Source organism: Bemisia tabaci, chromosome 10, assembly GCF_918797505.1.
Source record: "Bemisia tabaci chromosome 10, PGI_BMITA_v3".
Classification (NCBI taxonomy): Eukaryota; Metazoa; Arthropoda; class Insecta; order Hemiptera; family Aleyrodidae; genus Bemisia; species Bemisia tabaci.
Genome location: NC_092802.1, coordinates 4506647 through 4521855, shown reverse-complemented (window position 1 = coordinate 4521855; position 15209 = coordinate 4506647). Strand labels below are relative to the sequence as shown.

The following is a 15209-nucleotide window of genomic DNA, read 5'->3' as shown; positions in this document are numbered from 1 at the left end:
AGTTGGCAATTCCTCGTCACCAACGCACCCGACCTGGGTCAATGGCGCCTGCAGTTTTATTAAGCGCCGCCAGCTGCAATTACCTCACTCCGAGTCGGAACCGCGAAGATTCCGCAGCGCGGTTTCAGCGGCGCGTGCAACCGTGAAAATTCGTGAAGATCACCAATGCACGACAGGGAGCCTTGCCTGCGTGGCTGCACCCCCCCTCCCCCGGGGGGCGACTGCAGGGTCCACAGGATGCAGTTGTAAACACAGCGTGGGCGGTGGAGCTCTCTCGGCGTTGCCAGATCGACGGGGAATCCTCGGGATTTCCGGCGTCGCTTCGGGGAATCGGGGTAAAATTTGGCGAGCGCTCGTTGGCGTCAAGTCAAGCGCGGTGCGAGCGTTTCGGAGGAAATTGGAGGCTTAGTTATAGTCGTAATCCGTCGCCGACCGTGTGGAAGTGAGCGAGTTTGAAATTTTAAAATTCACGCAGTTTCCGAGCCCGTCCCCGCGGTTTAGATTTTTACCTGTTTTTCTCTTTTGTGAGCTTAGGATCTACAAGCACCATGCCGGTGAGTGGAATTTTTTCCAATTGGGGGATTATTTTGTTGTTGCATGACGCACTTTGCTGAAACTTTATCGGCACTATGAGCACAGCTTTCAACGAGGATAAATAACACTTTTTGTACTCGATCATACATATCGACGGTGTAAGTCCGCAACCTTGTATCTCGTTTACGGTGTTGAAAATCTCCGCTCCTATTTTATTTTTGTAAAGGAGAACGAATCGACATCGTTCCTTGAAGTTTTTGCGAAATTTTCTTGGCATTGAGGAGAAAAGTCACGGCAGTTTTTAAGAATTGCCATTGAGAAGTTTTCAATTTAAAAAATAAAACATGACTGGAAGTATGCAACGTCGCAAACCGATATATGTGGTTACGGACATACACCGTCGATATGATCATTCACTGAAAAAAAAGTACCAATTACAATCCCAACTGTACTCCTGGCTGCTTGTGGCGCCAAATATAAGAGTAGTCAAATTAGACAGAGGTATGGTTGATCAAACCGCAATTTCGGCTGACTCAACTGAGCCTCTGACTGGTGCAACCACTCTTATATCTAGCGCCAAAATCATCTAGGACTATAGTTGGGATCATGATACTTTTTTTCCGTGTTTTATGATCGGTTTCAAAAAACCTGAAAATTTCAGGCACATCCATAAGGTTCAGTTACACCATCAAATTGATCGTGTAACTGGACCTATATAAGCGCGTTCCTGCATAGGGGAACTTAATTTACACGTGCTGTGACTGAAATAAGCCAGAAATTGTAGTTGCTAATTGCGATATGCAGACCAATTGGGAATTGACCCCTTCAAGGAATCCAAATTTGACGGTCCTGTAGCCCCCCGAGGCTTTGCTGATGGGGCATCGGGGGGACCCTAAATTGATTAAATTTACAAACCCAAGCTTTGCTGCAAAAGCCTGGGGGGGGGGGCTGCAGGACTGTCAAACTCATAGCCCTTGGGGTCAATTTCCTATGAAACCATCTTGTTCAATCCTCTACGTCAATTTAGCAAACTTGTATTTTTTGGAGGGGCTCTGTTCCCGACCTTTAGGGGTCAGTATCGTCGCTCCTGTGACGTAGAAGCCTATCTCGATTTTTGCGTGAGCCCCAGAAAGCGTAGATTTATATTTAAAACGGGGCTCACGTGGAAATTGAGGTACGCCCTTACGTCAGAGGAGCGACAGTATTTCAGATACGCATATGCCGATTTTGGATTTCTTGGTGTCGATTTAGCTTAAGATAATTCAAGTCCTTGCATAATTCAAATGGAATAATTTTAAAATTTCGATGTAAATCTCGACTTTTAAAGTGAGAGGACCGCCTTTTTACTTCTTAAGGGAGAGAGGGCTCCAGGACCATAAATTTTATACCTCTCGGGATTAATTTCCTGCGGGAAAATTAGTGAAATTCGTAGACAAAACTATAGACAAAGAAGACATGAGGAACATGGAGCGATACAATTAGTTGGAACGGGCAGTTGTCATAGACTAAGGGGGGAAATGATGGACTGATTATAGGGTCCCGGGTCCCTCGCGTATTGCAGTTAGGTAGTCTATTACTTTCATCCTTTGTCGATTGCAATGACACCTGCTTCCACCTAATAGGATCACTTTATTTTCAATGTGTCGTTTTTGTGTGCCGCTTCCCTGGTAAAAATTGGCAGTAGAATCTGTGTTCCAAAATACCATAGACCTACAGTCGGCTGTAAAATTTCCAATAGCTTCTATAGCCGGCTACACAATTTCTTATAGCCTTTTATAGCCGATGGCGATTAAGCGACAGCCTGGCGATAAAGTGTATGCTAAACGTTACTAATTACGGATGCTAGGATTTAGTGAGTTTTTGGACTACCGCTCTCTTTTTGGGCCGCAGTATCTTGATTTAATTTGCGGGGAAAGCTCCGTACTTTTGAAGGATGCCTGCCATTCCTAATATGTTGGAGCGCCTTCAATTTCGCATGATACTGTGCAATACCTCTGGTGTGAAATAGTTGCTTCAAGCGCCGCGGTACGCTGCGGCGCGGCGCGGCAGGCGGGCAGCCAGCGCTGAACAAGCATTGGCGCCTACAAACCTAACAGGGATACTTCACGCATTGCGCAATGCGTGAAGTATCCCTGTTAGGTTTGTAGGCACCAGTGCGCCGCCGCTCCGCTTTGTGTTGGGCTCTAATATTTAATCTCGCGGGGTCAGCGTTTTTCAACTCATGACTTTGAAATGTTTGCACACTCTGTGTGGATTATTCTCATTTTAATTGATGAAAAAAAATATGCAGTAAAGGAAAATATAATGTGCGTTTTGTAAATATCAAGGTGATTCCTTACAAACTTAAGGATTTACAAAGCATAAGAATTTCCACACAATTTCTAATAGCCTTTTATAGCCGATGGCGAAAAAGCAACAGCCAGGCGATAAAGTGTAAAGCCCGGCGATAGGAACTATAGCCCGGCTGAAAATTTCTTTATCGCTTCGTGTAGCCCGGCCGTATGATTTTCTCCGCATTCCACAGCCAGCTATATGATTTTCTGTAGCCTTCTTTAGCCAGCTATAAGAATTCCTAGGGTATTTTGAAACACAGCTCCTATCACCAATTTTTACCAGGGTTTGTCCATCAATTTCAATAATCAACCCGCTGCGGGCTAAATGTTGAAATTGATAGACAGAGCGGTAGACAAAGAAGACGTAAGGGATACGGAGAGATCCTATTGGTAGAAGCGGTTAGTAGCAATAGACAAGGAAGGTAGGTGATAGACTAACTAACGGCAACCCACGCGAAACCTTTTCAGTTAGTCCATCATTTTCTCCCTTCGTCTGTAGGAACCATGTATCGTCACCCGGCCAAAGTATCACAAGCGAGGCGCCATGCGACGTTTCAAACCGCCATTTTATTTTTTTAGCAGAGAAATTGTTAGTCAAGTCTGTTTGAAAATTTCACTGAATTTTATCGGCAGCGCAAAGAAAATTCGGTGAAATTTTCGGACAGCTTCATTGGACAATTTCTCTGGAAAAATATAAAATGACGTTACGGCGGAAATTTTTAAACGTCGCATGTCGCTTGTGTAACTTTGGCCGGGCGGTAACGATATTTCAACCGATAGGATCGCTTCAGGCTCCCTATGTCTTCTTCGTCTATCGCTTCGTCTAGCAATGGACCACTAGACAAGGTACGAATTTCAGCATTCTGATACATGTTTCTTAACCAGCATTTCACGTAAAACACGACGAGCACAACGAAAATTACTGAAACCAACTCCTAACGAAGATATTAACGTTTTTATCTCACATTGGTTACGAGGAATTTGAACTGCCCGCTGACACGAAACTCAAAGCTCTATGTGAGTCAAATCGCGCACTGCAACGGTTTCAGCAAGCTTCTCAATCGAGCACTGTTCATTTCCCACCATGTGTTGTTCAAACTGTGATCAATTTGCTACAGCTGAGCCAAAGCGTCAAGATTGAGGTTGCCAGATTTTTATATCGTAGAGACTGTCATGATAACGTTCAGCGCGCGATGTGAATCACGTAGAGCATTGAGTTTTCATGAGCGGGTATGGTTTGAATTCACGCATCAGGAATCATCAAATATCTTTGTAAGGAGTTGATTTCGGTAATTTTTGCTGTGCGCATCGTGTTTTACGTGAATTTTGGTGAAGAAACATGTGGATTGCATTTTGCAAAAAGGAACCACTAGCATTGCAATGATGCCAAGATTGTGCAACTTCATCCTTTGCAATAAAATTGCGGAAATCGTGAAAAACTATGTTTAGATGGTAATTTTTGTCTTAAATTCACAGTTTTTAGCGAGTAAAATAGAAACTATAGTGGATAATCGGGTTTTTCCTCCCAGACAAAAGCAGTTGCACAATCTTAGCAACATTGCAATGCTAGTGGTTCCTTTTTGCAAAATGCAATCCATGTATCAGAATGCTGAAATTCGTACCTTGTCTAGTAGTCCATTTCAACAATCAGCCTTCTGGTGCGGGTACTGGTATTTTGAATGTCTTTACGGCCGCGTCAACCAACTTGAAAATTAATAAATTCAACCATTTGACAAAAATGAAAGCGGATTTCCACAACTCGAAGAATAAGAACCTAACGATCGAATGACTAGACGGGACGGAGCCGCCTGTCACTTCGAGTTCGGTCGGAGCGAATACGAGACACACCGTCGTCGTCTCTCGTCACCCCTGCAATTAACAACTACAAGATTAGTGGCCAACTATAGAGCTTTTTCTACGTCCACAAATCAATCAAATTTTGGCGCCTCTCTCAGCGAGCTCTCAGAGCTTCCCTCAGGTCTCTGCATCCGAGGGATGGGCAGGGAAGGAGGGAGGGGGGAGAGAGAGAGATATTTAAATATCAAGACTGTCGTGTCGCGGCGCTGACGTTCATGAATTACGACGTATGATGCAAATTGGATTGGACGGAGGGCTGGGGGCTCCTCGAATGAGAATACTGGGACAGTAGTAGGTGAATGTGATACTTATATCATGATGAAAAACGGGGACTGTGTTGCGAGTTTGATGAGTCAGGACAATGATATCCAGATGTCGTGCGTGCATGTCTAAGTTATCGTGCTGGATGGTGATATTACTATGTGACGGCGCTTTGATTTATTTATGAAACATCATTAAAAAAATGAATTTTTCAAGAAAAATATTGTTTCCAGTTAAATCGTTAAGGTGATTCGATGGACGCCATATTTCGTGTCAGAACGGCATGCGATATATCGCATCAATTGGTTCCATTTTCTCAGCTACTCGTCATTTTTCTCCAATTTTGAGATCGCAATTCTGTTGTCAGGAGACTAAAGCACTCACTTACCAATTTTAACAAAGAAATTCAACGTAATAAAGGCGTGGTTTTTTTAGAGAGAAAATATCGCATTCGAGTGCAGTTTCAATTTCAGTATCGCATGCGATGTTTTCTCTCTAAAAAAAAACCACGCCTTTATTACATTGGATTTCCTTGTTAAAATTGGTAAGTGAGTGCTTCAGTCTCCAGACAACAGAATTGCGATCTCAAAATTGGAGAAAAATGACGAGTAACTGAGAAAATGGAACCAATTGATGCGATATATCGCATACAGTTCTGACACAAAATATGGCGTCCATCGAATCACCTTAAGTGTGTTGACCGGCGAAATGCTCGTAATGGAGAATTTGCAAGTGTCTAAAGTTTGACGAAATTCGTGTTCAAGTGGATTCCAATGAGTGAACTGAGCACGGGAATTCGATTGGTTCGATTGAACATTTATTGGAGCAGATAGTGCAAAATGATCTAATCTGGTAAAATACATGCGTTTGGATGGAAAATGCCGCCAGATGACGTCTTTAGGCGGTATATTTTATCTTTTTTAAGTCTAGTCAAATACTATTTCCCATATCGGAAGAATGATAAAAAATACTGCAAGTAAGAACTTTCAGATGAAACAATAAAAAATTTGAGTACAAATTCCTCATTTCCCTAGACCACCACGTTTATCCTAAAATAAAAGTGTCCATGTGCCCAATTCAACCGGTCAGGCATTTTTTAAATATGATTGTTATATTATATTTATTCTTCAACAAATGTGAAGAAATATCAAGACAAATTAGATATCCTGTAATTTGCATAGCATTATTCCGATGTACAGCGTTTTCTACTTCGACCGCGTCCAACTGCAAACTCTAGCCGCATGCAAATGGCCGGCGTTTCTGTGCTCTATGCGTGTTTTAGTTCTTTTACGAAGCAACAGATGTAAGATGTGACAGTTTGAAAATTTATTGTCGTCACAAGAAGCCAGACGACATGGCGCCAGCCCGACGTCGTAAATTAGGTTAACTGCATTCAACAATGTAACGAGAAATTTCAGGTTGGTTCCCATTGGTTTTCAGCTTTTATGAGCTTGGAAGTAACTTTCACTCGCAGATAAACACGGTAACCCGAATGCACTTCGTATCTTCCAAATTCCGGTGCAGCTACTCTTACAAAGAATCCACTGAAGTTGCTTTGTCAAGAAGTCGTCCATCAATTGTGAGAGCCGCAAATTTAAAAAAAGAAAAAAAAACTTGAAAATTTGGTCATTAACGCATAAAAATAATGCAAAAGTGTGCGCACTTTCGAATAAAAAAAGAAAATCACTAAATATGTCCATATTTTCTTAATTAAGTATTTATTGTATATTTCTTAAAGCTCATTCAAAAATACTGAAAGTTTGGTCTATTTTTACGCAAAATTATGTACTTTTCCAGGTAGAAATTGATTAAATTTGAATGCAAATTTCATCCTAAAGATCATTTATATTAAGAAAAAATAAAATTATTAAACAATAATTAATAATAATAAAATTAAAAATAAAATATTAAAGAAAAAATATTATTTTTATTAAGAAAAAATATCATTTACATTATCTTACGTAAGAAATTACGTTGTTTCTTGCATTTTTTTACCTCAAAATGGGAGAGAGTGAATTTTTTCAATTTTGCTGAAAATTCTTCTTCTCAAAAATTTCTCGATCCACGACGCTTTTTTCATCCTTTCCGAGATTAGCGTTGAGAATTGCTAGCAAAGAGGTATCGGAAAAGGTGAAATTTCAGGGAGAGAACCTCTAAATGGCGGTGATATTAGATGAAATACAACTTAGTGCTACATGTAGAAACTTGGTTAAATGCACATTGAACGATACTTCAAGCAATTTCTGTGAAGGCCAGTTTTTTAAACGTGGACTCCTCAAATAGCGCACTCTCACACCCCTCGACAAACACTTTCACGCTCCGAGGGCAAACTGCATTGCCGTGCTAAGTTAAAACGCCTTATGAACATTCAAACGTTGCCAAGTATCCTCCGATAAAATGAGAATTCTTTGAAAAAATTGTGTTGCAGAGACAACGTGTCGAAAGTGAAACTATCAGACTATATATCTCGGTTTGCGACGTTGCAAACTTCCTGTAATAATTTTTTTAAAATGAAAAAATTCTCATTGTCAATGCTTGAAAACTTCCGTGATTTTTCTTCGCTGTGCGAAGAAAACTCGGTGAAAATTTCAAGAAATGATATTGATATGTTCTCCAGGGTCGGATTTACCTACTTGCCGCCCCCTTCTCATTCGTTTTGAAACATCAATAAAAACCATCAAGTGAAAGTGTCAGCAGGGGAGGGGTGCATAAGACGCGTTTACTCGTGTTGGACACATTTTTTAGGAAAGCCCTCTCAACACTACTAGCAAAACTTCACGGAACTTTGCGCGAAATTTAAGTTTCGTAAACCTATTTCTTTGTGGACAAGGCCTTCCATTCATGAGAAATGAACGAAAAAATTATGAAAGAACAAACATAAATGTGGCTTAATGATTTTAACTTGCGCCGCGCAGACCGCACCGTGTTTGGCGCAATGCGAGAAGTATCCCTACAGTCTCGCAGGCGCTATCCGTTTCACGCTGACTGCAGTGACCGCACTGTGTTTGATGCAATGCGTGAAGTATTCGTGCAGTCTTGTAGGCGCTAATATGAGTTACATGCCGATCGATCGCCGCGCCGAGGGTTTCTCCTTTTCATTCCAAGTCCTCGTCATCATTTCTCTCCAAGTCGCGCCAAATTGCGTGTTTGGTTTCTCTCTTAACTCGACTAATTAATGGTGCTGTCACTTGTATCACTGAAAGACAACAAAATTGGAAATTACTATACTCTCAGGAAATGAGAGATTTTGTCGCCTCTTTTCATTTGTAATTCTTTTTCTAAATCCGATTTTTTTATACCTACATTTAAAAAAATTGCAAAATTTGCAGCCCCCTAGATATGCCGCCATGAGCCGCGGCCCATGTGGCCACCCCCTTAATCCGGCTCTGATGTGCTCCTTCAAAAAAATAAAATGGGAGCGGAGATTTTGAAACGCCACAAACGAGATACGTGGTCTCGTAGTTTCACCGTCGATAATCTGAAAATCCCGCAATCAAAATCTTAGCGATAAAATCCTGATTTTTGACTGCTAAATCCTGATTTCATAATTTTTCCAAATCCTGATTTTTTGCGGAGAACAATTAAAATCTCTGCATAAGCATATGCGTAAGCATTAAAAAAAATCCGATCGGACAGCCAACTTTTCTCAAATGCTGATTTTACGACCGATTTTACCTCAAATCCTGATGTAATCGGAGGAGGCCCAGTGTGGGAATGTCTTTGTTGGGATTTATCATCTTCCAACTTACCGAGGAATTGTCCGCAGTTAAAAATCTAGTGTTTCTCAACATTTGAGAGTAACATATATTATTTTTCGCAAAACAGTGAACGAAAAACTAAAAACATGGGTAAAACAAACGTCAAAATTGTAAAACGCTAAAAGTTGGAACGTATCTAATCGTGGTTCGGAAGTTCGTTTGTGAGTGATCGCGTGACAATAATAAGGTTCTTGTAAAGACTTAATCTATACTAATTTTTCATCGTTTTTTACTGAACTTCTGACTGTATGTCAAGCATTTTCAAATTTACCATACCCAGGATGCAACTATTTTAACTTGATGGATACCCGTGTTGCATAAACGAAAAATCGTAGGCGAAATGGCGCACGCTTAGAACGCTGCCGTGATAGCGGAGAGAGCCGCAAGCAAAAAGGAAGTTTCGAGAAAATGGGCTCACCACTGAAATGACAAAGTGCCACCGATCATCCGAGAGACTCTGAGAAATCGTTTGAGTGATTAAAATCGCGACGATATTTTTTTCAATTATATACAACGGGTAGGATTCTAGGATTCGTTTTCATGTTATGTTAGTGTCGCACAAGACAGTCATATGTGATAAATGGACTACATTTTGCAATTTGGAACTATAGATTCTAGCTCATCTGAAAAAACACTTATGTGTGTAGGGAGACTAATGGCACATGCGTTGTTTTTAAACCGGGCCGGAATTTACAGCTCCTGATTGCAAAATGCAGTCCATATCTTCTGCATGCTTTGTGCTTCTCGTGCTGCATGCTTGGTTGCGTTTCGAACACACGACAAACACATTTTCAGGTTAGAAATTGGAAGGAAAGGATTTTACTTAAGAGCACTGTTTCCATTGACTGCCGACGGCTGTTTTGTCTAAAACTACGCCTCTTTTGCGCACTTACGGCTCCCTCAAAAGTCACCTTTTTCGTACAAAAATAACGAATTTTGCTGTTCTAGCTATTTTAGTAATTTCCTAAAAGAGATTAGGTAAATTTTAAAGGAAACTCGCCACAGAAAATTTGAGAATCACGGCTCTCCTCGCTATCACGGCAGAGTGAAGGGTCGAATAACAGGACAAGTTCCACCGGAACCGGTCAACCGAGGTCCCCAAGCATCTGTTTCTTAGCAGTCTTGGGCAATATTAGGTTTACCCAGAGTGTGATGTGAGAAAAGTTAATTGAGGGGCATGGAGGACAAGGAGCATAAGTGCAGTTTTTTAAAAAAAAAAAAATGAGATTTAAATGATTTCAAGGTAAACTATTCTTAATGCATCTTCTGTGAAAAGTTCGCACCTGAATTCCAATTTCTAAGCATCAAAAAGTATGACTTTCATACGTATGAAAAGTATTAAAGCACGCACCGTAGCACAGCGCAATGCGTGAAGTATTCGCACCGTCTTGTAGGCCCTAATACGCCGTGCAAAACGTGCAATGCGTGAAGTATTCGTCGAGTCTTGTAGGCGCTAATCTGCGCTCCGCGCCGACCGCACTGTGTCCGGCACGATTAGTTTCAACTCCTTGAGTCAGCGTTTTCCAACTAGTTACTGTCATTAAGTTTTTCACACTGTGCGGATTGGCACTGTTATCTAAAATGATGCTTAAAAAAATGCTGAAAAATTCGCTCCCAAATTCCAATGCTTAAGCACTAAAAAGTCAATTTGAACTTTCCTCCCGCCATAAAAATCAATGTAATTTCGAAACTTCCAACACGTATTTCTCAAAATATCAAAAACTGCACTTATGCGCCTCGTCCTCTAAGCCCTCAATTTTCCGATGTGTTCGACTTACTACTCGTGCGATTTTATCCAGTTAAGGTCCACTCATTGTTAGTTGGATCGCATTTAGCAAAAAGGAACCAGCACAACTACAGGGTTGTAAAAATGTTGCTTCTTCATAATTTTCTAAAAAAAATCTCCCAGGCTAGCAAAAAGCTTTGGCTTCCTACCAAAAAATTGTCAATTTTAAAGAAAAATAATTGTGTAAATTTTAATACTGTATGTACTTATATTCAGTATTTTTAAAAGAAATGGAGAAGTTGCACAATCTTGAAAACACTGTAATCGCACTGGTTCCTTTTTGCTGAATGCGATCCAGTTGACTGTTCTTCCTGCGCACTGGAAAAAAACACATTGGATCTAGAGTCCAGACTCTTGAAAACATTGACAAGAAAAAGGACTCTTTATTTAATCAGGTTTAAGCTTGAATAAAAAACCAAGCCTCTTAATTTGAGCGGATTTCCTTTTGATTTAAGCTTAAATCTGATTGAATCAAGAGTCCTTTTTCTTGTCAATGTTTTCAAGAGTCTGGACTCTAGACCCAATGTGTTTTTTTTTTCCAGTGCGTTAAATAGATCCATTTGGCAACGTTTCTATGCTCCTACGGCAGAGCAAGCCTGCACAGAGACTGGAACAGCGTCAATTTTCTCGCTCTAAATAAAAATCAAGCTTTCAGCCGTTCCTGAATATCAAATTCAACTGTCAGTCGCACGCTGCCTGCTACGCGCACTGACACTCCCGTTCAAAGACTCCGGCAAGATGCAACTTTTCAGTCCGGCTGTTTCCCAGAAGAGATAAAGCCAATAGTCTCAACCACTATTTATTAACGTCTGTCGAACTCCCCTGCCCCGCCCCGAACTTGAAACATGACCCTGAGAACAGGAAGACTGTTGTGGAAGTTGCCTGCCTCGGCGGTCGGAGCCAGACCGTTGATGCAAGTTCTAAAATGAACTTTGAGTCGGGAGGAGTGGAGGGGAGCCGATGATTTGAAAGTCTGTTTATTTATGCTCTGTTGCTTCCAAAACGCCCAATAAAACTCACACATGGCTCCTATCAAGCTCCCGACGGAAATTATATTGCAAGCAGCGACCTATCCCGGCCGTGGATTCGCGCCGTTGCGCGCCTAAAAATTTCTGCACGCAATTTTGACGAGAGAAGAATCGGCTGAAGTTTTGCTCATACGCTAGTATACATGTAAAAATGTGCGTGTTTGATGTCACCCTGTTACTTTTTTTAGTGTCAAGCAGTGATTAAAACTCACCTTTGAGTTTCTAAGAGCCTTGTGGCCCATCAAGTTCGATTTTTAGGGGCCATTGAAGATGTTTTGGGGGCCGAATTGACTTTTTGTCCGTATATCATGGCGCATTTAATGAAAAGTATGTACGTATAAAGAGAGAATTTGCCCGATGTTTGATGAATACACGATCGAGGAAGTTGTAAGTTACTTTTTTGAAAGGAATTATTGAGGTATATATTAACAAAGTCGTCTTGGATAAACTTATTGTAAAAAAATGCAATCTCAGAACGAACTTATTTTTTACAGAGAAATTGTTCAACGGAGCCGTCCGAAAATATCACTGAATTTTCTTTGCGCTGCCGATAATATTTAGTGAAATTTTCAAACAGATTAAACCAACAAATTCTCTGTAAAAAAAGAAAATGGCGGCGGTTTTGAAATGTCGCATGACGCTTGTGATACTTTGGCCGGAAGGTGACGATTTGCCGTTCGACTGACCGATCGCTTCATTTTCCCGCATCTTCTTTTGCTCCTCTAAAATCGTGCCAAATTTGGAAACGCAGGACAGGCGGCGATCTCCCGCACTCCTAAGTAATGGGCAACGAACCCGTGAAATGTGGCACTTTAACAGCGAATGATGTATTGATGAGAGAAATTTTGCAAGTTTCATTTCACATTCGTAAGTCAGCGTGAGAGGCCGCTTTGATAATAATATAACTACTTCACTTATCCAAACACCGTAAGTTCACGCCTATACTGTATGCGGAAAATGATTTATGCCTACAGCAGTATGAGGAGGACGGGGGGGGGGCGGGGTTTCGAGTGGAGCGACCGAAAAATTGAAGCATTTTTCGGTAAAAGGGCGTATGAGACTTCCGATGCTGCTAAAATTGTGCAACGTATAATTTTCTAGTTCTAAGTACTTTTTCGACAGTTTTTCCCTGAATCTGATCAGAGTTTTTCCTCACTATTGTGAGAAAATAAGTCGACTGTGAATGAATTTCTTCTGCCGCAAATGTTGTAAAAATTGCACAATATTAGCAGTATCGCAAGCCTCATACGCCATTTTACCGAAAAAGTCCTCAGTTGCAGACACAATTCCTTCGCTGTTGTTGTTTTTATGAAGCGCGCACAGTTGCATCATTACTTAAAATTTGAGCCCTAAACATGGCTGATTAAAACCCTGAATAACTTCAACTAAAAACTATTTTCCCTGAACTTTTAACTTCCAAAACTTCTATTACTATTAATAGTCCATTGAAAGAAGTAATGGAAGGCTTAATTAATCTCAAAATCAAGATTCTAGGCCCTCAAAGTTGCGATATGTAGCTTCACACGTGATTTTATCGCATACAACTAATACAGCTTCTAGACTATGCTTGAAGTATCACCGTATTTGAAGGCGAAACATAACCGGCTTGGAGTAACCGCGTCAGGTACTTTAATTCGACGGTGCGCCTGTCTTTTCGCGCCTTGGTACAGCATAGTACACTCCTCAGCATACAAGTTTCGTACCGAAGATTTTTAGAGGGGGGGGGGGGGGTGTCTTTTGATACTGAAGTGTTCGTAAGAGTAAGGGATTCGGGTATCGGGTATACATAATGCCGTGAAATCATTGGAAATTACCTACTTGAGGAAAAAATTGCGGGTCATTCAGTGGCAAAGGCTTAGACCCTCTACTTATTAGCGGCTCTGGTGCTTGCACTAGAGCTGCTATTCCGGACGGTCCCAGCTGGGGAGTATCAATGCAGCATGTTACATTGTAGAGACCGCGCGTTGGTTGATGGGAATCGGCGCCATTTTCGGCTATGTTCCTTGTCATGACTTTATTTTATTGCATACTGTTTTATTGTTAGTCAATGCTATGTTGTGTATTGTATTTTTGGAATCATGGTGATACAGTCAACAATTCAAAACTTGTTTGTGCTTTTATCTCGTGATGGAAAAAATGTACTTTACGTTCAAAATTTGAAAATTTGAATTTTGAAGTTTTCGCGGTTAAGGAAGCTTTAACCACTGGGTTGGAGCTTCCTAGTCATTTACTCGATATCAGCTGATAGCAAACAAAGGTTACCAGGGAAACCGTAAACGTCTAACAACTATCGTGGCCATTGGGGCGATTATTGAAATGATATCGACTTTATGTCGCCGCTTACGACAGTACATAGCCCTATCTTAACTGTGTAATATATCGCAATTCGATATTGTTTTGATTTTTAAAAGGAGCAATTCATTCATACAGTTCCGATTAGTTTTGGCGAACGGGCCCTTAGCCTGCTTAGTACGTATAATCCCAAAACGCAGGAAAATAGATTGTAGGAAAATATTTGCATCGGAAAATCGTAACAATTTTCCCCTAGATGTCTTCCATTCCGGGTACATATTTATTGAAAACGGCGAATTTTTCAACAGTCCTATTTTTATCTACAACATCTAAGTGGCCCTTCATAATCATTTAATTTTGGCCCCTGGCCAGAAAAAGGTTCGGAAATTGCAGTGATTTTGCCGAAAATGCTGAAGTAAGTAAATTTGGGCATTTTTTTTCCTTCTTCAAACTCTGTGGAGAAGCACTTCTCCTCCAGTACATCTATTTTTTTACTTATCTCTCGCAAGGTACATTTACAGAAGGTGTGTTCCAGTATTAACAGTTCAGATTCGTTGTTTTTTTATTATAACGCTTATTTCGGAAAGCAATTATTACATTGTTCAATTCTACTGACTTTCAACACTCGATTATACTCCCGGCAAATTCTGCAGCAGCGTTTCAAATGTTGACTCTAATGCTTCCAACAGCCATCCGATGTCTAAGAGTTTATTCCTAGATTTAGGGATTTTCCGGAATTTCCAGGGATTTAGGGATTTTTCAGGAAATCTAGGGATTTTTTTTTGATGAGGTAAAGTTACCAAAAATCAACTTTTTAACCTCAATTCTAGCTTCGACAATTGAAAACATTTTTTCATCTATATTTTGTAGGCCTTTTTGGCAACACTATTTTCCCCGCAAATAAGCCGGAAATTAAAACGATTGCGTCCTTCGATGTACTTGACATTCAACTGCATTCAACCTGTTAATAATAAGAAATCAACTAATATTCTTTCATTTTATTGGTCTGGATTAGCACTGCTTTCAGAGAGCGCCAAAATTCAAACGAGCCAATCAGATTTAAATATTGCAAATCGCTACATCGAATGACATCATGATTCTTCATAAAAAAATGGCGCTTTTTGCAAAATCTAGGGATTTTTTAAGTATATTTGAGCAAATCTGGGGATTTAGGGATTTTTAGCGAAATCTAGGCATTTTTTTTCTTCCCCGCTAGGGATTTAATATCGGAAGACTGGCTTCCAGTATCGTAGCGTTGATCGTCGCTGATGTCGAAATGGAACCTAATGCCGGACTTACTGTAACACCTCCATTCCTCAATTCCGGTGAGGAATACGTCTCTACCCTTAACTCAATATAA

The 15209-nt window shown here is 40.6% G+C and overlaps 1 protein-coding gene across 2 annotated transcripts in view; it reads left to right on the top strand.

Annotated features, from left to right (window-relative positions):
* The first annotated feature begins 394 nt into the window (after nucleotides 1-394).
* Nucleotides 395-15209, top strand: part of LOC109041900 (myophilin) — a 143600-nt gene continuing 128785 nt past the window's right edge. For both annotated transcript variants that reach the window (XM_072304876.1, XM_072304875.1), the window contains exon 1: nucleotides 395-554. In XM_072304876.1, coding sequence (XP_072160977.1) covers nucleotides 549-554 — 6 coding nt within the window. In that variant the 5' untranslated portion in view covers nucleotides 395-548. The remainder of the gene's footprint in view (nucleotides 555-15209) is intronic.